Source organism: Argentina silus, assembly GCF_951799395.1.
Source record: "Argentina silus genome assembly, chromosome: 13".
Taxonomy (NCBI): Eukaryota; Metazoa; Chordata; class Actinopteri; order Argentiniformes; family Argentinidae; genus Argentina; species Argentina silus.
The window spans coordinates 9703358-9729729 of NC_139667.1; the positions used below are offsets into that span (position 1 = coordinate 9703358).

The 26372-nt window shown below is 40.2% G+C and overlaps 4 protein-coding genes across 4 annotated transcripts; 3 read left to right on the top strand and 1 right to left on the bottom strand.

Moving 5' to 3' along the window:
* Nucleotides 1-1037: 1037 nt before the first annotated feature.
* On the bottom strand, nt 1038-1985 carry LOC310814229 (olfactory receptor 11A1-like; the record flags this gene model as incomplete). Its single annotated transcript, XM_083683528.1, has 1 exon — nt 1038-1985. The coding sequence occupies one exon, from the start codon at nt 1983-1985 to the stop codon at nt 1038-1040; it is 948 nt and encodes a 315-aa protein (XP_083539654.1).
* A 7212-nt stretch (nt 1986-9197) lies between these two features.
* LOC310814230 (olfactory receptor 5M5-like) lies at nt 9198-10136 on the top strand (the record flags this gene model as incomplete). Its single annotated transcript, XM_083683529.1, has 1 exon — nt 9198-10136. The coding sequence occupies one exon, from the start codon at nt 9198-9200 to the stop codon at nt 10134-10136; it is 939 nt and encodes a 312-aa protein (XP_083539655.1).
* Nucleotides 10137-12794: 2658 nt separating this feature from the next.
* LOC310813931 (toll-like receptor 5) lies at nt 12795-20629 on the top strand. The gene is given in 4 exon segments (XM_083683120.1): nt 12795-12901; nt 13993-14812; nt 14814-16344; nt 16601-20629. Coding segments are annotated over 3 exon segments (2646 nt in total). The 5' UTR covers nt 12795-12901; nt 13993-13999; the 3' UTR covers nt 16903-20629.
* Nucleotides 20630-23314: 2685 nt separating this feature from the next.
* On the top strand, nt 23315-26370 carry LOC310813828 (programmed cell death 1 ligand 1-like). The gene is made up of 4 exons (XM_083682962.1): nt 23315-23467; nt 23849-24196; nt 24369-24647; nt 24788-26370. The coding sequence occupies exons 1-4, from the start codon at nt 23398-23400 to the stop codon at nt 24982-24984; spliced, it is 894 nt and encodes a 297-aa protein (XP_083539088.1). The 5' UTR covers nt 23315-23397; the 3' UTR covers nt 24985-26370.
* The last annotated feature ends 2 nt before the right edge of the window (nt 26371-26372 follow it).

Below are 26372 nucleotides of genomic sequence, written 5' to 3' on the forward strand. Positions count from 1 at the left end.
TATAAATATATACAGTATATAGCAGTAGTTATGGTAGTGAGTGTAGTATGTGTAGTAGTGTAGAGAGAGAGAGTGTGTGTGTGTGTGTGTGTGTGTGTGTGTGTGTGTGTGAGTGAGTAAGTGAATGAGTCAGTGAGTCAGTGAGTGAGTGAGTGAGTGAATAGAGCAAGCACAATAGTTTTTACAGTGTGTCCATATACACTGTAATTAATTTCCATAAAACTTACGCACAGCTCCTTTAATGAAGTTATACATTTTCTTTTCCTCAAATTCAATGTTATCAACAGAATGTACAGAGTAGTTGCCACAAGTGCTAGTGTTAATGTCCCCAATAATCATCTTTCTACTTCATAAGAAAATAGGTTTATAGATTCCTGTTGCATTCACAAAATGCATTTCTGGTGTAGACTGAGCACATCAAAGGATGAATGGGGGCAGAATGGAAAAGAAAATAGCAAGTTTAGTGGCAACTGTTTTATTGCAAAATTTGTCCTTTGAAGCAGTTTGTACTTTTATCCCATGCTCATTAATTTTGGAATGTTTTGCTTGTACTTCACAATATCTTGTGATCATGGTTTGAGTAATCATATGATTCTTATTTGTTGCACATAACATTCTTTATCATGACTCATGACTGATCAAAATAACTGGGGCCAAAGGTATTGTGTATGTGCAGATTTTGCTTACCGTACGTTTAGCCTCTGTCAGGTTAATTTACTGAATTTTCAAAATGTCACTGTTCAACGCCAATATCGAGTGGACTCTACACAGTATGTATATGTACATTGACATGCCACATACAGTGCTTAAACATTAGAAGCGCACACAAACAAGCAACTATTTTTCATTTTCTACTCAATATAACATCAACACTGGTCGCCAAACCCAATATAATCTTCTGAGAGGCATTTCTTGCGTACCAAAAACAATACAGAGAGTATGACTCAAATTTACCAATCATGGGTATTTAATTGTTTACCCGCAATTGTTGTATTGGATTCACGGTTAACATTTCAATGGTTACAATCAATTTTAAGCTATTTTGTAACCATTTTCTGATATATTTTACTTAAGAGCAAATTCTCACACACATTTCTGATTTTAGACATCTTCAGCCCATACATTATAGGATTGAAGAGTGCTTGGCATATCAGAAAGTACACTGACAAGACAATGCGCAGAGCATCTGGGACATGACTCACGTCAAACCTACTCTGGAGGATCTCAAAGAAACAGCCAAAGGAGAAGTTGATCAGGGAGGCAATGTGTGGGGAGCATGTGCTGATAGCTTTCTGTTTTGTCTCATTGGAAGCTTTTAGACAGATTGTCAGAATCTTGATGTAAGAGAATGAAATAGGGATCAATGGGACGGCAACAGAGAGGACGATACCAAAGAGTCCATATCTGTTATTAACTGTGGTATCTGAGCAGGCTAATTTGACTAACAGGTAGTTGTCACAATACAGTTTGTCTATGATGTTCCCACAAAATCTTAAACGAATACTTAAGGAGAGATTGATGATGCTTTTAGCAAAACAGTAAATCCATACAAACATAATCATCATACAAACCCTACTGGGAGTCATGATGATATTGTACTGTAGAGGATAACAGATAGAAACATATCGGTCATATGACATGACTGCCAGATTACAGTATTCAATAGACGCATATGTATAAAGACCAAATATCTGTATGAAACAAAAGAAAACAGAGACATCATGGGTGTCTCGAAACAACTGTGTCATCAGACAAGGAAACAAAGCTGTGCTGCCATATAATTCATTTGCAAATAAACTGCAGAGAAACAGATACATGGGTTCATGCAGCCTCTTCTCCACACAGATGACCACAATAAGGACTGTGTTTGAAATGATGATTGAGATGTATAATACACTTACTATAGTGAAATACAAGTACCTCAAGTTTCCAACGTTGCCATATGCAGTCAGAACAAATGACATGATCTGAGTTGAGTTCTCCATTGTTCTGATGATACAGTAAACCTACTACACTCTTACCCTAATGATGGATATACTGTATGACGACAAACTGTTTTAGCATATCTGCATTAAATAGGAACATGTATTAGATCATATCTAGTATATAAAGTATGAGATAATATCTTCACAATTCTAACAATGTTATTATCAGATCATATTTTCTATCTGACAAGACATTTATACATAAATCACCCTTGTAATCAGGTTAGTTGTCATTTGCTGTGTTGCCTTGGGGGTATGTGCTGTCCAGCTGAATTGTTAATGGATTAGTGCAGCTTCCAGTGCATGGGTTAGGCTTAGGGCATACTCTGCCTTCACGATCGACGCATACTAACATGCCACAGCTAAACTCTGAGTTATTACACTGTGATAATAATAGTCCATATAACCACAGCTAAACTACACTGTAATAATAGTCCTCTGTGGTCCTGAGGATATGGCATATATTAACAGTCCATATAACCACGGCTGAACTACACTGTGATAATAATACATACAACCACTGTGATAACAGTCCGTATAACCACAGCTAATCTACCCAGTGATAATAGTTTGTATAACCATAGCTAATCTACACTGTGATAATAATACATAAAACCACAGCTAAACTATATACTGTGATAATATATTACCTCTTACACTGTGATGACACACCCCAGTGTGTTCTCCAGTGAGCTGTAGACTAACTGGACTGAAATTGGAATGGTGTTTGGTATTTAAACAAAAAGCAATACACAGTTGACCTGAACTCTAATCACACCAGATTTCAATTATCATGGGAAAATAGCTTTCAGTCACTACTCTACACTCCAAACTCTTACTGCTTTATACAGGATGGACTACAGAGGTTTAATAGAGGTAGATTCCAGATCAAGATTTAACATAGTTTTAACATGGGTTTGATACTTTGATTTTGATGTTTAGTTTTTTCTTTTCTTTTTTTTTCTTTTGATAACTTGTTTCAGTATCAGAAATTGGAATAACAGAAATCAAACTTCTAAAACAAAGTATCAAACCCATGTTACACCAAAAACTACAAAACTACAAAGCGCTTTAGGGAGGAGTGAGCTTACCGTTCCTGAGTTAGCTATTGCCTGGTTTGTTTACATACATTAGCATTGTGCTAGCGCATACATCTACTGTATCACTTGTGTTAACTAACGTGCATCTTAGCTTAGACGGACCTCCGTTGCTGAGAGGCACAAAGCTTTTTGGACGTTATAGGAAGTTCATAACATCATCAAAATATGCCTCTTACACACAACCAATAATTGGCATTTGCCCCTCTATCGCAATGTGTAATTAACAGCATTTATTTAAATGCTTACTTGAATGAAATTTGTACTGGATGGAGCTTTCGGATTGAAATGTGATGTACAGTATTGTACATAGAGAGACAGCATGATAAAACAACTCAGAACTGACTGTACTGTGAAGTTGCGATTGGTAGTGCAGTATTTTTTAGATCAACGGACTGAGGCAGTGAAGAAGCTATGGCCTGCTGCTAGATAGCTGACGTTAACTAGCTTCAACATGGACATAATGAACCTAGGGTTCTTGGTTCTACAGCCAGTAATAGCTATAAAGTCATAGTTTGCATTTTAGATTTCAATTAAGGCTATGCAATGATGGAGCTAACGGTAGCTAGCTAGTCAACTCAAGCTAGTTTTCTTATTCATGACTGGGTTTTTAATGTAAAATGGCTTTTAATGTGCCCACTGTTTATGTCTCTATTTTTGGCTGCAGAAGCTGTGCTTCAAACAGTTTAAAACCACAAAGAATGTTACATTGTGCCCATTGCGTGGTCTAATATTGATGACTGATCCATGCTGGACTTCGCCCTGACAGCCAAAAATGCAGAAATCCCCCTCTACATCATATAGGCATCTCTGATTTCTAAAAGGGTACAACAGGAAAGGTAGAATCTGCAATTCTCACACATCATCACATGACATTGGGTGACATCCATTGTACAGACCAAAATATACAAATTTCCCCACAGTCAATAATGTCTATCACATCATGTTTGATTTCTGCCGTTTATACTTGATTCGAATCAACCACAAACCCCCACCCCTATGCATTTGTGCCTAAGATTGCATTGGTGTATCTAGTGAATTGTTTCACCTGGCCTATCAGAGAGCTAGATGAAATGACTGTGCTATTACTTACACCTATTCATTCCTCTCAGATCTATGCAAGTGGCTAGAGGGTAGGGGCTTGAGGTTGTTATCAGATATGTGTCTGTGAGCAGGAACTCAACCTGTAGTTTGATGTCATATTGCTGAGTCTACCCAAAACACTGATAGCAACATGCCAAGATGGACAGCTATATTCCTTTTCTTTGAGAAATAAAAAAAAAAATATGAAAGTAGTAAGATAGCACATGACTGTCTCCACCAAATCTGTCTGCAAATACATGGGAGTCATTATGATAGTGTACTGTAGAGGATAACAGACAAACATATTGGTCATATGACATGACTGGCACTATTGCAGTATTCAACAGCCGCATATGTGTAGACAAAATATCAAAGACATCATGGGTGTCAAGAAATGACGATGTCATCAGGAAGGAAACAAAGCTGTGTTGCCATATACAGTGCCAAGTAATGGGGCAGTCATGTTTGTTTGGCTCTACACTCCAAAAGTTTTCGATGAGGTAAAGTAGAGATTCTCAGCTTTATTGATTCATTTATTTGATGGTATTTGTGTACATATTGGAAATTACACACTTTCAATGCATTGTCCCCCTATTTCAGGTTACCCAAAGGTAATCGGACAGATTCATCCAATGTCCAAATGAAGCACTCATGTTTAGTATTTGGTCAACAATCCTTTGCATTCAATAACTGATTGAAGTCTGCGACCCATTGACCCCAGGGTGTCTTCTCTGGTGATGCTCTGCTAGGCCTGTCCTGAAGCCATCTTCAGTTGTTTTTTTGCCTAAAATAGTATCATCACGAAATGAAATGCATGTTCAATTGGATTTAAATCTGAAGATTGACTTGGCCAGTCAAGACCTTTCCATTTTTTGGCCCTGAAAAACGCACCGTTCAATGAGTTTGGAGGCATTTGTTTGTACTTGGGCTGACAAGGAGTTGATGTACAATTCAGAATTCATCCTGCTGTGCCGTCAGCAGTTACATTATCAATGAAGACAAGTGAGCCAGTTCCAGAGGAGGCCATACATGCCCAAGCATAACATCCCCTCCAGCATATTTTAAGGATGAGGTGGTATTCTGTGGCTATTGGGCGGTTCTTTTTGTTCTTCACACTTTCCTCTTGCCATCACATGTTAATCTATGTCTCCTCTGTCCACTAGATCTCTACAGGCTCTTTTAGGGACCTTTTAGCACTGTTTTGGTGGCTAACTAGTGGTTTGTACCTTGCAGTGTAGCCTCTGTAGTTCTGCTGGTGAAGTCTTCTGCGGATGGTTGTCTCTCCCACATTCACACCTACCTCCTGGAGAGTTTTCCTTATCTGTGTGTCAGTTGTTGATTTATTTTCTTTCTGATATTTGAGTCGTTGGCTTCCCTGACTTTCATTGACATCTATTTGGTCATCATGTTGACAGAAAATGACAGACTCCAACGGCAAACGCAAAGCCTAGAATCAATGCCAGACATTGAGAGCTCTCTTATGACTGCACAAATGAACGGAACACACCTGACGAACCATAAACACCTGTCAAGCCAATTCTCCCATCACTTTTGGGTACCCTGAAATGGGGGGACTATGCATAAAAACTGTTGTAATTTCTGAATGGTGAAACCAATATGTACACAAATACCATCAAATAAAATACATTAAATATGTTTATACTGTTTTGGGGGTATATTTATTTATTTAATTACAGCATCTGTTGAAATACATCGATATTTTTCAAATACAATGTTTTTGTAAGTAGAGCCCTTTCGGGTCTTTTCAAAGACTCTTTCAGAATGTCGACATTAGGGCCAAAAAAGAGCTCAGCCAGCATGGACACAAAAAGGATACTATTTCGATGTCCAAGGTCAAATGTTAGCTGGGAGAGGATAGAATGGCTTCTCTACCTCTGGGAGACTTCCAACTTAATTGGTCTTAGGAGAGTTGCCAACCAAGGGGTACTTTTGTTTTTGCTTGTGTCTGTTTGGTCTCACGCCATAGTAGGTTGGTGTTACTCACAGGTTAGTGTAAGCTAAATTGCTCTCCGGGGATGAAGAAAGACTGTGGAATAATGACCTAATGGCCAGATAAACATGTTTACCTTGTTGGCCATCTGTCACATAGAGGAATGGGCTATCATGTAACTCTAAAATCATGTACATCATCTATAATTGTTTGCCTTCATTAAACGCTTCATCAAACGCATTAAAACCTGTTATCATAGAATAACATTTCTAACACCTGTGTTCATTGGGATTGTTTTCTGTTAAACACTCATGTTGTTTTTGCCCCAGGTTTAGGTTGATGAGAATATTGACTATCCTTGCCTATCCCTAACCCTTCAGAAGACATCATCAGACATGCTATTCTTGGGAGAGAGCCCTGTGTTCTCTGACTGTCCTTGACCCAAGTGGCCTGTTGGCCACCAGTTAGTGGAGTGTATTGAGGAGGGGAGTGGGACTAATTACATTAATTACTATAATGTTACATCACATCTGCTGCACTTTGGGTTTGCTAGAATACATGTGTTTCATGAATTTGCAAGCAGTTTAAAATGATTGGAAACATTTAGATTTCTTGAATTTGTCTTATAACACAGTTAAATATACGAGTAGGTATACATTATCTGTTATCTCACTAATATATAAGAGTAACCATTATTATTATTATTATTATTATATAACCATATACATTTCTTATGTTATTTATGCACACACCACACCCCCAAGGGAGAAAGCCATATTCAGCACCGCTGGAGCAGTTAGGGGTTAAGTGCCTTGCTCAAGGGCACAATGGCAGTGGTAAGAGCCTTAGATATGATACCAGTAACCTTCCAGTTACCAGCTCACATCCGGCTCCCTCCTAGGGTGGGGATCAATGTGCCTCAATGTGATGTTGTACGCGAGATAAAGGTTTTGTTCAAACAGCACAACATAATCATGGCCAGGTTATCACAGAGTTCACTTTAATGTCTAATGTTCATGTGTATAGTGAACAACAGAGAGACTAGAATCGAGTCATCGACATCAGGCATCGTACCATGTGTAAACTCCTCACAGTTTCTTGTAACTTATGCATGGTCATAGCACATTGGGTATTCTTAATGGAATCTAGAATCTGGTATGATCGAGTGTCTGTCACACAGGGATGAGCAAATCCTTATCAATCATTATTAATCTTAACATATTTTTTGGAGTCAGATATAACATAATGTTAACTTGTGTTAGTTAGTCATGTCACCACTAGTGTGTAGAGTCTGCTTTCTCATGTCGATAACCGTCTGATGTTTAATGGGGAATAAATGTCTAGTCTTTCTTTCTCTCTTTTTAATGATCCTTCACTAGTTGACTGCGGCGTTGGTCAGTTAGCTTGTTTGACTGCAGCTTGCTTAATGTTCCTCGCTGAAGCAAGTATTATCGAGCAAGCTAGAAAACAAATGCTACCTCCATGAAGTAGTAAGTTTAAAGGGATAGTTCATGTTTTTCAATGTTAGACCTAATTTTCCACTTATTTGGAGTGTTGCAGCCACATCCAGATATTTTTTAGGTCATATTCATATTTTCTTTGTCTGGCTCTGGGCTAACATTTAGCCATACCAGTGTAAATGAATTGTATCTCCTCCGCACCCTTCACTGGCTCCCGGTAGCAGCTCCCATCAGATTCAAGACCCTGGTGCTTGCCTACCGGGCGGCAAAGGAAACAGCCCCTCCCTACTTGCAAGCAATGGTCAGCCCCCAAATCCCTGCCCGATCACTCCGCTCTTCACCTCGGATGACCGCCTCTACGTGGATGCAGCAGCCGCACAACTCGTTCACGGCTTTTCACTGTCCTGACGCCCTGCTGGTGGAACGAGCTTCCCACTGCTGTCATGACTGCAGAGTCACTACCAATCTTCCGCCATAGATTGAAGACCCATCTATTCAGGCGACATCTTAATGATCCCTCCTAAAGACCTCTTCATCCCCACTACCTCCCTGTAAAAAGTTTCTCTTCTGTTGATAAAAAATAGCAAAAATAGCATCTTCTAGCATTGTGACTGCCAATTGCCCCAGGTCTGAGCATTGATTACTTTATCTTATGATGACTGATAGATAGATGATTCACTTACTGAAACAAATGTATTTGTTGTAAGTCGCTTTGGATAAAGGCGCCTGCTAAATGCCATAAATGTAAATGTATGCTATACGTATAACTATTTAAAAACATCTCCACAAGAAATACAGCTCTCATATCTTTGTGGGCTATACATGCATGTCGATATGAAAACAATTTATTATTTCAACTATTACATTATATTATATTATATTATTATATTATTCAAATTGAGAATACTTCCTGTTTTGCCCTCGGTTTGGAACTAATTTTTTATTACATCCGCCCTCAAGAACGTGCTACTTGTTGCTCACTTGACCAGAACAACGCAGACAATGTCATTCGGTTGAAGTATCTTGTCCATTCTATTCAAAGGCACAATGCCTGATACTTTTCAATAAAAACAATATCATATTTTTCTACGGAACAAAATCATGTTTTACATTTTGCGTGGAGACGTGTTGACAGCCGTTTTCAGTGATTTTGATCCCATTCATACACTGGTATGGTTAAATGCGAACCCTGGAGCCAGCCAAAGAATACCTGAACTATCCCTTTAACTCATGACTTTGAACTCATTGTATTTCCATGTCAGCTTTGTGTGTGTCAGTGACATCGACTTCACAGGCCCTGAATCCCCAGATCAGCCCTTCCATGTGACCATGCAGTAACAGAGCATATAAAACAGGCAGTGTTCATAGGGATTAACACTAACAACATGTCTATGGAACGACAAAGCACATGGTATCTACTTCTTAGATCATTACTGTACTCTGTGGGATTGTATTACTGATGTGTTGCGTGATTTTACCATCTATATGTAGCATTTAACTAGTTATCTTACAAATGAGAATGTGTGCTATGAACTTCTATTGAAAATCCATCCTGTAAAGTTTAAAATGTTTTTGTGCATAATTGTTCTGTTTTTCATATTTTTTTGCAGATATTACCTCAATGGACAATGTATCCATCATTACAGTCTTTACACTCTCTGGGTTAAATGAGACAATGGACCACAGAGTCACACTGTTCTCTCTGTCTTTACTATGTTACTGTGTGATTGTTCTAGTTAATGTTGCTCTCATTGTGACCATCATCGTGGACAAAAACCTCCATGAGCCCATGTACATCCTCCTGTGCAATATGTGCATCAATGGACTTTATGGGCCAACAGGCTTCTACCCCAAATTCCTGCTGGATCTACTGTCTCATCCTCATGTGATCTCTTATGCAGGCTGCCTGTGTCAGTCCTTTGTAATATACTCCTCTGCCATCTATGAGTGCTCCATTTTAACAGTGATGGCATATGACAGGTATGTTGCAATATGTAAACCACTGGAGTATCACTCTCTTATGACTAACCAGAGGGTCGCTCAGTTAGTCTCATTCTCCTGGATCAGTCCAGTTTGCTGTCTGACTATGGCTTCATTACTAACTTCTAGACTAAGGTTATGTGGCTCACACATACAGAAACTGTACTGTGCAAATTGGAGTATTGTTAAACTCTCTTGCTCTTCAACCACAATTGATAATGTTGTTGGATACATTGTTGTATTCTATTATTCTGGACATGTCATGTTCATTGTTTGTTCCTATATGTATCTGATCAGAGCATGTTTACGGTCCATTGAGGACAGGGCAAAGTTCATGCAAACTTGCGTGCCACATGTACTGTCATTATTTAACGCATTTGTCACCGTACTTTTTGATGTAATGCACGCTCGATACAGTTCAAGAGATTTACCACAAAGCCTTAAGAACTTCCTGGCCATAGAATCTCTAGTTGTTCCTCCAATTTTCAACCCCATCATTTATGGGCTTAAACTGACTCAAGTTAGAAACAGAATACTGGGTTTATATGTGAGACACGACAGAGTGAGATGTGGGAAGTGACCAGGGAGTCATGAGTAGGTTTTGGAGGACTATTCCTCTCGTGGGCCAATGCTGCTTACACAAGATACAGGAATGATCATTTGAAAAAAAATCTGATCCAATAATCCAATTACAGCTCTATGCTGTTTGCCAATAAACACGCATTTTATATGTTTAATAATTGTATATGTGTTCATTAATGAGCTGTTTGTTTCAGACAGTTAATGCCAGCAGCTAGTTTAGCCTAGTTATAGAGTTGGTTAGAGATGTACTGGTCAGGATATGTAAACAATATCCAACCACAACGGATAACATTTACATTGAGGTTTATCAAGGGTTTACAAGTAGTTGTAAGTAGTAGTAGTAAGTGTATTTTTAGTTTAGATAGTTTTAAGTTGTGTACCCTGTATTATAAGTTTTATCTCATCTCTGCTCAGGCAGTAGCAGTAGAGATCCTCTGTGGTAGCAGCCAGTCAGTCAGACAACCATCGATCTCTGTGCCACTGCTACACAGTGAGATTTATCCTAATGCATTAGTTAGCCAGTAGCCACAGGAGCTGCCTATGCTGTCTGATGAGTGACAAAATAACTATTCAATTTTCGAAGCAGGAGGCATACTGCTGAATACAAACTATCAATCTATGAGATACATTGTAGAGATTATGACTCCTCTCGAAGTTACACTTGTGTTGCTGTTACTCTCTCTCCCTCTCATTTGCGTTCTGTGTGTGTGTGTGTGTGTGTGTGTGTGTGTGTGTGTGTGTATCTCGTGTGTTTAATTAAATAAAATAAAATAATTAAACTGACATCAGTCAATAGTTGTTTAACAACCGAACAAAAAACACATTTTTCCTATACTGCTCAGCACTAGTGTAAACATCTTGTACATCCTCTATAGAGACAACAGTAATACAAAGTGTTACCAAAACAAGCTAGGTATTCCTAAACAATGATCTACAGTGATGTAGTTGCATCAGATGAGTTTCCTAGGGCCACTTGCAATGTACGTGTTTTGCCATAAGTCCCTCGGTTCATAACCACACCTTTAAATATAACTTCAATTGCAACATCAATTAGCCTGCGTCTAACCTGGCTTTAATTGGAAGCACCTGCGCAATTGTGCTCATGGTTTAATCTCACCTGCTGCGTACCAGAACGACAAGCTTGCAGGAGCATATGTTTTGCAACAGGCTAGACTTACAAATTCAAGGTTTAAGGAACGTGCCAATAGTGTGGAGTAAGCTACAGTTTACTGTTACAAAAGCCACATGCTTTATTTCTAGAATACATTATTATGCTATTAACAGTGGCATTTCCTGCTTGGAGCATTTGTGGAGGCAGATATTGGGAACAAAATCTTGCTATGGGGGTTCTGGGGGGGATCATGCTGTCTTGCTTTCTGCCCCTTACTCAACACAAGATTCAACCTATGTCCATGGGTGTAGGAGCTGGGGGGGACAGGTCCTCCCAATGGAAAATAGCCCCCCCTCAAAGAAAGGGGGGGGGGGAAAACGTTTATTTTGATGGCAGACTATTATTTTGAAACAGGAGTCACCGGTTTTGTGGTGGCAGAACTATTATTCGCAGGTTTTGTTGAAGATTGAAGATCACAACCTGGCGTATCAATGGCACGGTTTTACCGTGGTCTCAATCCGCATGTATGTAGTATAACTGTTTGGGAAATGTTTACAAAGATATTGAAATGTGAAGTTGGTCTATAAATATGGTGGAGGGGATTTTGAGGAAATGTTTGTGTGGGGAAGTACTTTTATTGAAAACTGCAACAATATCATGGTTTTTTACATCTGTGGTCTTTGAGCTCTAATAAGATCTAGATACCTCCATTAAGATTTCCGGTTTCATTTATCGCCGTTTTCGCGGCTTCAAAATAAAAGCGCTAATTAAAACATGAATGGAAAGTGACGGGATCACAATATTTTCTCTTATTTTTGCTGAAATAACCATTAATTGCGCGACAGGAAGTATATATAATTTTGAAAAAGTAATTTTGAGCTTTAAAATGTACATATTGGTGGAATTACATGTAATTTTACACATGTCTATTATATTTGTTTGAACTGGACTGTTCAGAACAGTTTTTCAAAGATTTCAATGCATTGCTGGTACCACTCTACTCTGAAACACTTCCAGAATGCATATCAGGTGAGTTTGAATCTAGAGCGATGTCATTGCAAATGTTGCTGGCTATTTACTGCGGCCATACACCTCAGAGTACCTAATCTAGACCCTAACCACCCTAACCCCCCTAACCCTAACCTCAACTCTAACCCTAACCTCAACCCTAACCCTAACCACCCTAAACCTAACCAACCTAACCCTAACAGTCTACTCGTCTCTCACCAGGTATGAGTCATATAAAGGATAAGGTTAACTCTAACTCTAACCCTCACCCTAGCTCTAACCCCAACTCATTGGTATTGTAGCCTGCATTCCTTCAACACAGTGATGTCAGTGTGCTCTGAAAAAAGAGAAACAGTTACTTTGGGAAATTGTTACATAATCTTGCAAGCCGGATGTTGACACAGAAGAAACATTGACTGTTCTTTTGACAGAAAAGAACAACTACTGAACGGAGAGATAAAAACTGAGCTCAGAGTCGATTAGAAATAAATACATATTCTCTTGACTTATTCACCCTCAAGCATTTTTGAAATAAGTGTGTTGGTCTGTTGGGGAAGGAGTTTAACCAAGCTGTTATTGGACCTCTCCACATTCCACAGACTCACCAACGCTGAAGCGTATTCTGGTTACAGATCCCACCTTAGGTAAGCCTCAACCTCACATGTTTACTTCACTATTATAGCGGTTCAAGCTTGTTTCCTGCGTTAACTGTCTGTGTTGAAGAGGACACAGCACGGATACAACTGTTTCAGCCTAGTTGCTGAGAAAACGGCTGTTTTTTTGGGACTGTCATTTTCTTTTGTATATTAATTATGTCTTGGGAGGCTGTTGTGGCCAATGTAATTGATAACATTTCCCACACCTTTGTGCATTCTAAACAGAGATAACAGTTTTTTTTTTTTTTTTTTTTTTTTAGAATAGGACCTTAACAGTTCTTAACATGCTGTGAAATACTTAATCGCTATTCTAGTCTATAAGAATCATATCAATTGGGCACCTGTTGCATTGGCCAAATGCAGGTCTAACTGACACTTATGATTCTGTAGGCCTAAATAGGCTTCTACAAATACATATATGAATTAATAGTGTGGCTCTGTATAGCTCACACATTGTAGACCTGAGGGGGGTTGGATGGATTCACAATACAAACAGCCCCTAAGCTGTGTCATACCTGACTGGAATAAGGCTGTTTTCAGCACACACAAATAAAGGTTTCATAGAGCCAGTGGACTATGGATCTTACAGGGCAAACACATGTTCACTTTTCAATGATATCTCATGAGGGGCTGGGAAATTCCCAAGACAAAAGTCTCTATCCAATGGGTAAGCCTTTAATGTTTACATTTACATTTATGGCATTTAGCAGACGCCTTTATCCAAAGCGACTTACAACAAATACATTTGTTTAAGTAAGTGAATCATCTATCCATCAGTCATCATAAGATAAAGTAATCAATGCTCAGACCAGGGGCCATAGGCATTCACAATGCTAGAAGAAGGATTTTATTTATTTTTAATTAACAGGAGAGAAACTTGTACAGGGGGGTAGTGGGGTTGAAGAGGTCTTTAGGAGGGACCGTTAAGATGTAGCCTGAAGAAATGGGTCTTCAATCTACGGCGGAATGTCAAGTCAAGGCAATGTTCATTATCCCTTAGAGAAATGGAATCTAAGTCACCATTTTCATCCTATTACCGTTAAACAATTTGCTGTAATTCTGTTCTTTCTTTTCATCAGGGGAATTATGAGGAACCTTCTCAACCTGTCTGTCCTTGGAGCAGTCTACCTACAGGTGTCGCTGTGCACTCCAAGATGCCTGATATACGACGGCCGCATAGCAGACTGCAGCCATAGGTCTCTCTCCCAGGTCCCAGTGCTGCCCCAGTACATTACCCATATCTATATAAGTTTCAACTACATCCGTGAGCTCAATGAGGACTCTTTCCTGGCCCTGGAGGGGCTGCAGGAGCTGGATCTGGGGTGGCAGTACGTCTCTGGGCTTGTCATAAGGGATAACACCTTTCGCAGGCTGGGAAACTTGACTGTGCTTTACTTGGGTAATAACAAAGGTTTACAGATTGAGCCTGATGCATTTGTGGGATTGTCCAACCTGAGGAAACTCTCTCTGTTTACATGTGATCTGAGAGAGTCTGTACTGGAGGGCGACTATCTTCGGCCCCTGTTGTCCTTGGAGACGCTTGATCTATACGGTAACACGGTTAAAAGAATCCGACCTGCATTGTTCTTTCAGAACATGACAGGGTTCCGGGAGTTAAACATTTCTTTAAACCAGATGGATAGCGTATGTGAGGCAGATTTGGTTGGTTTTCAGGGCAAACATTTTGAGCTGCTCAAGATGGATTCCACCGACCTCAGCCGCATGACTCAGTATGGTTTTGATTGGGAAAGATGTGGAAACCCCTTCAGGAACATGTCCATGGGGACTCTGGACTTGACCTCCAATGGATTCACTGTGGACAAGGCCAGACTGTTTTTCAAAGCAATTGAAGGGACCAAAATTGACCATCTTATTCTGGCATCCAACGCCATGGGCAATATCGTTTTCATTCAGCAACAGCAAAGATCCCGACAAGCAGACATTTCAGGGCCTGAAGAATAGTGCTGTCAAGACTTTAGATGTGTCTAAATGCTTTATATTTGCTTTACAAAATGCTGTATTCAGTCTGCTGAGAGAGGCAAAAGAAATTACATTGGCCTATAACTCTATTAATAAGATTGATCAAAAGGCATTTCTTGGTTTAGAAAATGTACAAAAGTTAAACCTGTCATACAATCTCATAGGAGAGATTCGGAGGGATGCATTTCTCAATCTACCTAATATTTTAGTGCTAGATTTGTCCTACAACCATATTGGTGTTTTGGGATATCAAGCATTCACTGGACTTTCCAGTCTGTTAGCCCTTGATCTTACAGGGAACTCTATTCGCAAACTAGGTACACTTGCACCACTACCAAACCTGCAAGTAATTCATTTGGATGATAATAAGTTAACATCACTTTCTGGCCTTACAGGCTTTGCTAGCAACAGTATTATAATCAAGGTTCAAACCAACAGGCTAAGTAATTTTATGGACTTATACACCATCCTAACGAAATTCCATAAAGTTGAATACGTCTGGTTTGGTGAAAATCTCATAACAAAGTGCACCCTGAACCGTAACATTTCCATCCTGCCTCAGAACAGTTTGAAACTGCTGGATCTCAGTGGCAGCTACTTGCAGCTGATATGGGCTCAGGGAATATGTTTGGACGTGTTTGACAATCTCAGCCAGCTCATTAGTCTGAGTTTACACTCCAACTCCCTTCAGTCTCTCCCGGAGGGTATCTTCAATGGCCTCACCTCTCTGGTGGAGATGGACCTCTCCTTCAACTCTCTGACGTACCTCCAACCAAACATCTTTCCAGTGAGTCTCACCACAGTGGATCTCTCCTACAACTTCCTGGCAACCCCTGACCCCAGAACGTTCAGGTTCCTCAGAACTGTCGGCCTGAGTAAGAACCTGTTCCACTGCGACTGCGACCTGCTGCCCTTCCTGATGTGGCTGAACGGCACTAACGTGGCATTCTCAAGCAACGTTGAAGAGTTCCGGTGTGAGTTCCCCTCAGAGCTCCACGGCGTCCGCCTGTCCAATTACAGCACAGCGTTGTGTGAGGAGGATGATGAGGGGCTCATGCTGGAGGTGCGTCTCTCCATCTTCATCACCTGCTCCACCCTCCTCATCCTCGTCACCATCAGCACCATTGTTTTCATCCGTCTCCGTGGATACCTCTTCACCGCCTACAGAAAAGTGATGGTCAGAGTCCTGGAGGGCCCTAAGAGAGAGCCCCCCCCTGGTGGCGATGTGAAGTATGATGCCTACTTGTGCTTCAGCAACAATGACTACAGGTGGGTGGAAGCCGCGTTGCTGAAGAGGCTGGACTCTCAGCTGGCTGAGCGCAATGTCCTCCACTGCTGCTTTGAGGCCAGAGACTTCCTGCCTGGCGAGGATCACCTGGCCAACATCAGAGACGCTGTCTGGGGGAGCAGGAAGACGGTGTGTGTCGTGTCTAAAGAGTTCCTGAAGGACGGTTGGTAATATAATACATCATAATAAATAACATAACAAAGTATAAATTATGTAATAATAACAATAATCATAATAATGATGATGATGGTAGCTGACCCTGTGCCCAGAGCTCTGAGCTCTGTTCTCCCCCCTTTCTCCCCCTCAACAGCAGTCTATGACTTTGTAGTGAGGGGATGCAAAAAATCAATAAAGTACCTTATCTTATGACAATGATGATAACCATATTAGTTATTATATAATATTATTACTACCTCCAGGTTGGTGCCTAGAAGCCTTTTCTCTGGCCCAGAGCAGGATGCTGGAGGAGCTGAAAGACCTTCTGATCCTGGTAGTGGTAGGGAAGATGCCTCCCTATAGGCTGATGAAGTACAAGCCAATCAGAAGCTTCATACAAAAGAAGGAGTACCTGCAGTGGCCGGAGGACTCACAGGACCTGGAGTGGTTCTACGACAAGCTCACTTGGAAGATTGTGAAGGACAGGACAGTCAAGAAGAGGAGCGATCCTAACCTGAACCCCAACCCTAACCCTGGTCCGGATATCGAACTGGAAATCATTTAGAACAGCTAGAACCTGATGTTCATATTTCACTGTTTTTTGAAGTGAAACATATTTTAACTTTATTATTTTTATACTTTTATACTAATATACTTTTAAATCACCAATCTATTATGTGTTACACAAACACACTGTATTATGTCGATACTGTGACCATACTGAATTCACACAAAACCAAATGGAAGAGTAGTTGGCCTAGGCTATGTTTTATTGTGTCATTGCGTTTCTTCAACACTAGAGGGCAGTGTAGGCGTGTTCACAGTGTAGGTGTGTGTTAACAGCGTAGGCGTGTGTTCACAGCATAGTCGTGTGTTAACAGCGTAGGCATGTGTTGTGTTAACAGTGCTCTATGGATATATTTTTGTAGTCAGTGTGATTTAGATTCACAAAACGTTAATGTCCTCAAAGAGACTTTGTTGTGCAGCAGAATTTAGAAGAAGTCCCGTCCATCGGGCACAGGTAGGTACTAAAGTGCTGAAGGGGGGAGTGCCAGGTGTGTGTGTGTGTGTGTGTGTGTGTGTGTGTGTGTGAGATATTGTGTTGGGTGGATTGTGTACATGCCAAGAAAGTTTATGGGCACACTATAATCCTTGTGAGGGATTTCACTGGTACTTGAATATAAAACGCATTTTCTGAATTTTAGCAGCCTACAGCATTTGTGTATACTTACTCTATGTAAAACAAGTATTTAATTTCAATGAGGTTTCAGATGCTACATGCTAAGTGGGATCCTTGGGACTAACTGTGTGTGTGTTAGAAGTCCAATGTCAGCTGTGTGTGTGTGTAGCCAGCCCAGCCAGAGCAGCAGAGAACAGTCAAACAGGTGAACCATTTGTTATTTTAAACTGTGGCCCTTTGAACAAACCTCTTGAAGATGCTGATTTCCTGTACAAGTGAAAAGAAACAGACAATCGTGTTAAAATAACTTTTTAACCATACAGTACATACTTTCATATGGGATCTGAGGCATGTGGCAACATGAAACAGACATAAGCAGGATTCTGTCTTAGAGAATAAAGACAACTGTAGTTCATATCACTAATATTTTCCTTTAACAGTTTAGACGAAAGCTTCATAGACAGACTGTATTTTTTACTGTTTAATCAAAGACATCAACCAAATACCAATCTAGACTGTGTAGGACACATACACTCACCAGCCACTTTATTAGGTACACCTGTTCAACTGCTTGTTAATGCAAATATCTAATCAGCCAATCACATGGCAGCAACTCAATCCATTTAGGCATGTAGACATGGTCAAGACGACCTGCTGAAGTTCAAACCGAGCATCAGAATGGGGAAGAAAGGTGATTTAAGTGACTTTGAACGTGGCATGGTTGTTGGTGCCAGACGGGCTGGTCTGAGCATTTCAGAAACTGCTGATTTTCACGCACAACCATCTCTAGGGTTTACAGAGAATGGTCCGAAAAAGAGAAAATGTCCAGTGAGCGGCAGCTCTCTGGGCGAAAATGCCTTGTTGATGCCAGAGGTCAGAGGACAATGGCCAGACTGGTTCGAGATGATAGAAAGGCAACAGTAACTCAAAGGTTGGTGGTGTTGGTGGTGTAATGGTGTGGGGGATATTTTCTTGGCACACTTTGGGCCCCTTAGTACCAATTGAGCATCATTTAAATGCCGCAGCCTCCCTGAGTATTGTTGCTGACCATCCCTTTATGACCACAGTGTACCTATTTTCTGATGTCTACTTCCAGCAGGATAACGCGCCATGTCACCAAGCTCACATCATCTCAAACTGGTTTCTTGAACATGACAATGAGTTCACTGTACTCCAATGGCCTCCACAGTCACCAGATCTCAATCCAATAGAGCACCTTTGGGATGTGGTGGAACGGGAGATTCGCATCATGGATGTGCAGCCGACAAATCTGCAGCAACTGTGTGATGCTATCATGTCAATATGGACCAAAATCTCTAAGGAATGTTCCCAGCACCTTGTTGAATCTATGCTATAAAGAATTAAGGCAGTTCTGAAGGCAAAAGGGGGTCCAACCCGGTACTAGCAAGGTGTCCCTAATAAAGTGGCCGGTGAGTGTATAATGGACTGTACAGAGCTATTTTTCAAAGATTTCAATACATCTCTCGTACCACTCTACTCCTCAACACTTCTAGAATGCATATCAGGTGAGTTTGAATCAAATGTGATGTCATTGCAAATGTTGCTACGTCCATCGTTAATAATTGTTGTTTCATTCAGGCCAAAGCGAATAGCAATTTCTCTTCCCCCTCTCCCTGTCTCTCTCTCTCTCTCTCTCTCTCTCCCCCCACAAGCAAGCCCACTAATAACTCTAAATCTAATACTAAAAATTGGTTTGTTGGATGGATGGATAGATAGATAGGATGAGCCAGGGGTACTTCAGTTGAGAGGGTATAGAGTTGGTTGGTTAACTGGATGAGAGTTTTTGGATTTACAAAAAGCTTTGTAGTTTAAAAAGTTTAATATGTATCAGAAAGCTTTTATCAGAGTTGATTCTCTGGGTTGTTGAAAGAAAATGAGATTGGTTAGTTTGATTAGTTGACTGAATGGATAGATGAAAGAGAGGATGCATAGATGAGAGGGGAGGTATAGAAAGGGTTAAGAGGTTAATCTGCATGGGTTATATTGAGTGAAGTAGTAGTGACTGGTGAAACTAGTTGTTCAGCCTACGCCTAAGCAAGAATTCCTCAGATATGCTATCATGTTATCACAAACCGGTATCATAAAAAGCAAAAGCATTCCTGTTGTATTGGTATGACACCCTGAAGGTCATAGTTCAATGGCGGGTTGGGGCGATATGCATGGATGATTCCAACTATTGTACAGGCAAACATGCAGACACCTGGTGACTTTCCCTTGGCACTGGGGTCAGTATTAGTACTACAGTGCCCTCCACACGTATTGGAAAGCATTTTGTCTTCTTTTAGCTCTATACTACAACAGTTTAGATTTGAAATCAAACAATTACTATGAGGTTAAAGTAGAGATTCTCAGCTTTAATTTGATAAAACTAAGACTCCTAAGTTAGCCTTTTACCCCTTTTTAGGGTTATGGGTTATACTGAGTGAAGCAGTAGTGACTGGTGAAAGGAAGAAAGGATGATGCAAGGTAATTGAAAGGTTAGATATACACTCAGCGAACACTTTATTAGGAACTATACTAATACTGGGTAGGGCCTTTGTTCTAAAAACAGCCTCAATTCTTTGTGGCATTGATTCCACAAGATGTTGGAAACATTCCTTTGAGATTCTGGTCCATGATGACATGATTGCATCACGCAATTCCTGCAGATTTTTCAGGTGCACTTTCAAGCTGTGAATATCCCATTGTACCACATCCCAAAGGTGTTCTATTGGATTCAGATGCGGTGACAGGGAAGGTCACTGAAGAACACTGAACTCATTGTCATGTTCATGAAACCAGTTTGAGACAACTTTTGCTTTGTGACATGGTGCATTATCATGCTGGAAGTAGCCATTAGAAGATGGATAAATTGTGGCCATGAAGGGATGCACATGGTCAGCAACAATACTAAAATTGGCTGTGGCATTCAAGAGATGATTGATTGGTATTAACGGGCCCAAAGTCTGCCAAAAAAACATTCCTCACACCATTTTTTATATTATTTTTTTTTACCTTTGTTATTATTTTGTCTTACTTACCTTATCTTATGTATATGCTTTTATCTTATGTGTATGTTTTTAACTGTAAAATGTGTAATGACCCTGGTGAAATGCACTTTTAACATTAATAAACTTGAAACATATTTCAATCCTTGATTTCAACATATAATATATATAGATATAGATAATATATAGACAATTTAAATTGTTTTGCTTCTTCACAACCATTAAATACAAATAATTTATCCACAATGACTGAATGTGTTTACCAAGAACAGTGTTGTCTCCTTGCTGTCACGGGGCCCTCCACTCTGCTCGAGCTTCCTCCCTCTCCTCTGTTCTCATTCTTCTGGACCTGTCCGCTGCATTCGACACAGTAAACCACATGTGTATGTGTATGATCCTTCTCTCCACCCTCTCAGAATTGGGCATCTCTGGCTCTGCACTCTCCTGGTTTGCATCCTACCTGGCCGATACGATCTACTGTGACCTCCTCCCATACAGCCAAGGACCTTGGGGTGATCCTTGACAACCACTTATGCTGTGTGGTGAACATCACAGCGACAGCACGCTCCTGTAGATTCTGCCTCTACAACATCAGAAGGATAAGTCCATTCCTCACCAGAGAAGCAGCACAACTTTTCGTCCAAACACTTGTGATCTCTCGCATTGACTACTGCAACGCACTCTTGACCGGTCTCCCTGCCTCCACCATCAGGCCTCTGCAGCTCATCAAGAACGCTGCCACCCGTCTGGTGTTCAATCTCCCCAAATTCTCCCACGTCATTCCCCTCCTCCGCACCCTTCACTGGCTCCCAAGAGCAGCACACATCAGATTCAAGACCCTGGTGCTCGCCTACCGGGCAGCAAAGGGAACAGCCCCTTCCTACTTGCAAGCAATGGTCAGATCCCAAACCCCTGCCCAATCACTCTGTTCTTCCACCTTGGCTGGCCGTCTGGCACCACCACCTCTACGAGGATGCAGCGGTTGTGCTATTCGGTCACAGCTTTCCACTGTCTTGGCGCACCGGTGGTGGAACGAGCTTCTCACTGCTGTCAGGACTGGACAGTCACTACCTATCTTCAACCGTAGACTGAGGACCCATCTCTTCAGGCTACATCTTGACTGTCCCTCCTAAAGACCTCTTCACCCCCCACTACCCCCCTGTACAGTTCCTCTACTGTTAAAAAAAGCTTCTAGCATTGTGACTACCAATGGCCCCTGGTTCTAGCATAGATTTATTTTCTTATGATGACTGATGTATAGATGATTCACTTACAGCAAGTACATTTGTCTAAAGTAAGTCGCATTGGATAAAAGTGTCTGCTAAATGTCAAAAATGTAAATGTACATACTCCAGTCTCACAAAAGAGCTCTTAGTTAAAAAAAGGTCCTTTGAGTTCATATGATATTAATGGTGTTGGTCTTTAATTTCTCTCATACTCTTATTTTGCCAGAGGAACGTATTATTCAAACTTTTGTCTGATCAATGATGGACAGTCAGTGTTTGCTAATTTAGATACATCTATAGGCTGCCCTCTAGTGTCATCTAAGGGTTGTTACAATTACTGCCGAATTTGTGTCGAACAATGGGAACTATTACATTCTTCTGTATTTCTTTAAAAGTTCGTATTTCATGTCTTTTTTGTACTGTGTGAGAATCTCTGATGATGTTATCTCTCCTTACCTCCTCACCCGCAAATTTTAATTTAAATTACCAAGTAACCAAATGATGTCATCATTCCAGCGTTATTGGCTCCCCCACATTTAGAATCAAACCTACGTCTATTTTTAACGGTAGGCACTAGAATGATTCCCACTGTGTTAATAAATATCGTACATTGAATCTGCTGCACAAATGATATTGAATTGAAGAGTCAACGCTATTCGGGCACATCTGTTTTTGCATTTCCCTGTGTTAGCTTAATCCTGAGAGCTCTGTTAAACATTCGATTTGTGTTGCTTACTTATCCTAAAATGGTGATATTCTCCAACTGTATGAAATATTTGCTTTCGATATTCAAAGTGATTCACATGATCACAATCTAATGAATGACTTTGTATTGTTTCATGTGTTTCAAATAACCAAAATAAATTCATACAATGAATTATTCTCACTTCATTCTTTTTTACTTGTTTCTTAGAGAACTCTGATTCATGTCACTCTGATCACGCTGTCACTCTGATTCATGTTTTGTGTCACTCTTCCTAACACTCAGTAGGGTATTTGTATGAATCATACAATTATAACTGAATCAGAAAATTGATATTCAGTTGAACAAATGTATGTTAGTCATTTGTAGTCATTTGTCAAAATTGTTCTTATACAAATCTGGATTCACACATGTACGAAGGGATATTTATATGTTGGTCTCCATGGATTTTTGAGTTTACAGGAACTACTCTCCTCGAAACCCGTAAACGGTATCATAAATAATTTCCTTGGATACAGTGTTGCTGCCAACAACACTCCTGGTTCACATGAGCTCAAAGCTCATTGGTTGTTTGGGTTTAAAAGAAGCATGTCTATACATGAATATGCACAAAGAGAATCCTTGAGAAATGGGTAAATAAATGATAAATCTCTGTTAGATAAAAACTGAGAATGAAGGTGAATCTTGATTTACAAACCATTTAAAAAATCTTTTGAATGATTTACAAAGAACTAAAAATACATGAAAGACAACGTCATTACGATTGTAATGGAAAACGTGTCAACGTCATACATTCTTGTTGGGTGGAGTCAAAAGTAGGTCAAGTCAGGTAGATTGTATTTAAGCACAAGCACCAGAGCTAAGAGTTTACTGCTGATACATTTGAGGATTTGCTGAGTTCGTACAAATACTGGTTCAATCCATTGAACTGAAGAACACTGATATGAACAGGAAATCCTGGTTCCATCAAGGATTCTATTTTGCTCTTCTGGTCTTCAAGGCATCCGATGCAAGTAAGTCTGACAAATTTATAATCATCTTCTATAATCAACTGAAAAGTGTTAGTTACCTATGTATTGAAACCATTAAGCTGTAACCATTAAGCTCATCTATGATTCGTCAACATATTCATAAGTTGGCAATTATTTAAAGACTCTAGACTGGTTAACTATTCGATCCATTTTCAGTAGATTGTTGAGGATCAATGTGTCTTAATTTCATTCAAACTGGGATAACCATAAAACTTGGGTGGATTATTGACTTTTGTTATGTGTGACTATATACAGGTTTGGGAGTAATTTCTTTTATCAAATGTTTCAGTGGAATAGTCAGTAATATTCTGTTTGTCAGTAAGATGTGATTATAAAGATCTACCTGTTTCCTTGTCTCTGTAGTTGACTTTGAGATCACTGTTCCCAGTGTGCCCCAGCTTGCCATCCATGGGAAACCCATAGTCCTGGACTGTAGCTTCCCTGTGGGTGAGGCCTGGGACCTGGACAGTACTGTTATCACATGGCAGAGAGGTCTGGAGGTGGTCCACAGCTTCTACCATGGCCAGGACCAACTGGACCGCCAGAGCAGTCACTATGTTAACAGAACCAGCCTGTACCACTCCGAGATGGAGAGGGGGAACGCTTCTCTCAGGCTGGAGAATACCACCCTGGGGGATGTGGGACACTATACCTGCTCTGTGAGTACACTGCTGGGCAGTGAGAAGAAGACCTTCCCTCTGAAATTAGCAGGTAATGTTGCCCTAACGTCCTTATCTTCTATGTGGAATGTGAGTGTTGGCTAATGGCCATCATAGAAATAATCTTTATTCATTGTCATACTTATTGGATGCCCTTGTGATCTTGATGGAGAGATGTATGGTACTATTTTCATGATATTAAAGTGCTTCCATCTTCTCTCCAGCATTCTACCCTGAACCACATCTGAAGTTCACATCATCTCCTGGTAGTTTAGAGGTCCTTCTGATCTCACATGGAGGGTACCCCGTCCCCTCTGTACAGTGGCTGGACGACAGTGGAGCAGACGTCACCAATGACACACACCTCTCACAGGACACACAGGGACTCTACACTGTGTCCAGTACCCTGACCCTACGGGGAACAGTCAACACAGCCCTCACCTTTCTCCTGAAGAACAAGGACCTGGGACAGGAGATCAGGAGAGAGATCACATTTCAATCAGGTAAACCTACAGCTGTATGTTGTTAATGTACTGTTTATGGTGGAAGATAAGGGACAGAGAGAAAGAAATAAGCACAATATGATAGAAGATGTGTCATTACTGATTCATTCTGACTAACCTTGATCTTATCTTTACAACAGACAGCAATGCTGTGCTACCTGTGGGTCACCAGAGAAGCACATGGTATATTGTCCTGCCCTTCCTCCTTTTGACGGTTGGACTGGGAACACTAATTTTACTCTGGAGGAAAAGAACGGGCATGGCAATGAACCACAGTGACAATGGAAACCATTCATATACAAATGGGAGAACACTGACTGTTGGACAAGGATGTTGACCTCTAACTTATCTTGTCTACATCTAATTAGACAATTATAGTCTTATTTAATTAAACAATTCCTGCCATCTGTTGTCAGGACTGAATTGTTGGATGTGCTAACAACAACACTCCTAGAAAAAAGACTTCCACCTTGGACCAAGGCGAGTTATTGGGCTGTCCCTGGAGGAGAACCCTGTGAAGAAGCCTTTTTGGTTCCATGTAGCACCCAAAAGAATGGCTCATGCCAGGGAGTAATGACATGAAAATCTACCACATTCTTGCCCTTCTTCCTTTAGCATATTAATGGAGGATGATACCAGTCATAAATACTGATACTGTTTTATCAAGTCGATAAATATACTGTAATATTTGTGCTGAGACTGAGACTGCAATATTATTTTAAGTTTGGTAAGCTGGGCTGCTACTTAGTTTCTTGAAATACGTAAACAATTACAAACCAGCTCAAATGTGGAGTATCCTAGTGGAATTCTAAGATAGCATGCTTTTGTTTTTGACAAAATACATATGTACCATGTATGAAACACAATAAGTTCTACAATAAGGCAGGATACAATAAGTCATTTCATGTTTGAAAGTTTTTTTTAAAGTGTCTAACTCTCTGAGAATTTCATAAGCTGCTGAACCTATTGTGTTAGTGTTTAATTTCCACTGTCATTTTTGTACATGTTTATTGTTCTGTCAATGACAATATATTTCAGTAAAGAATATTTTTAAGTATTGACATTTTGTGGATGAGTGGAAGTGGTGAACCCAGTGATACCATGCCGTCAATGTGTTGGTTTGACTATTGCTCCATAATTACTGTTTGAGAAAAATATTGTTGACTGTTTAAGAATAGAATGGTTTTCAGCAACAACAAAAAAGAGGAGAATATAGTTACAAAACCCAGTCAATGCTTTTAGTATTAATTGGGGATCTTATGGGAGTACAGGTATTTAAAACTATCTAGAAAATGTTGCCCAAGTTTTCACTGATAATGAGCAATGATGACTGCACTTAAACTTCCGGTAGACTAGCAACCAGTTTCAAAGGTAAAGGAATGTTGTGGGTGTGATCTGGAACTTGTCATGGTGAGAGGGAAACATCTGGTTTATAGCTGGGAAGTATAAAGCACTTACACATAAGAGTAAAAGAAGGAGTTGCCTACCTACAAGTTATGTTATGGCATAATATTTACATTTCAAATAACCCCACTTAGCATCGTTAACTGGAGTGGGTGGGAAATGAAATGTTGCACTTTAGTACTCATTAAACTCTGCATGTGTAAAGACAGACAGGCACAGAGTTGTTGTTGGCTGGTAGAACAATAACATCTATTGAGGGCTTTACCTCATCAGTCCCTAATCCTCGCAACTGAACATGTGCATCTGTTTTGTCATCATGAT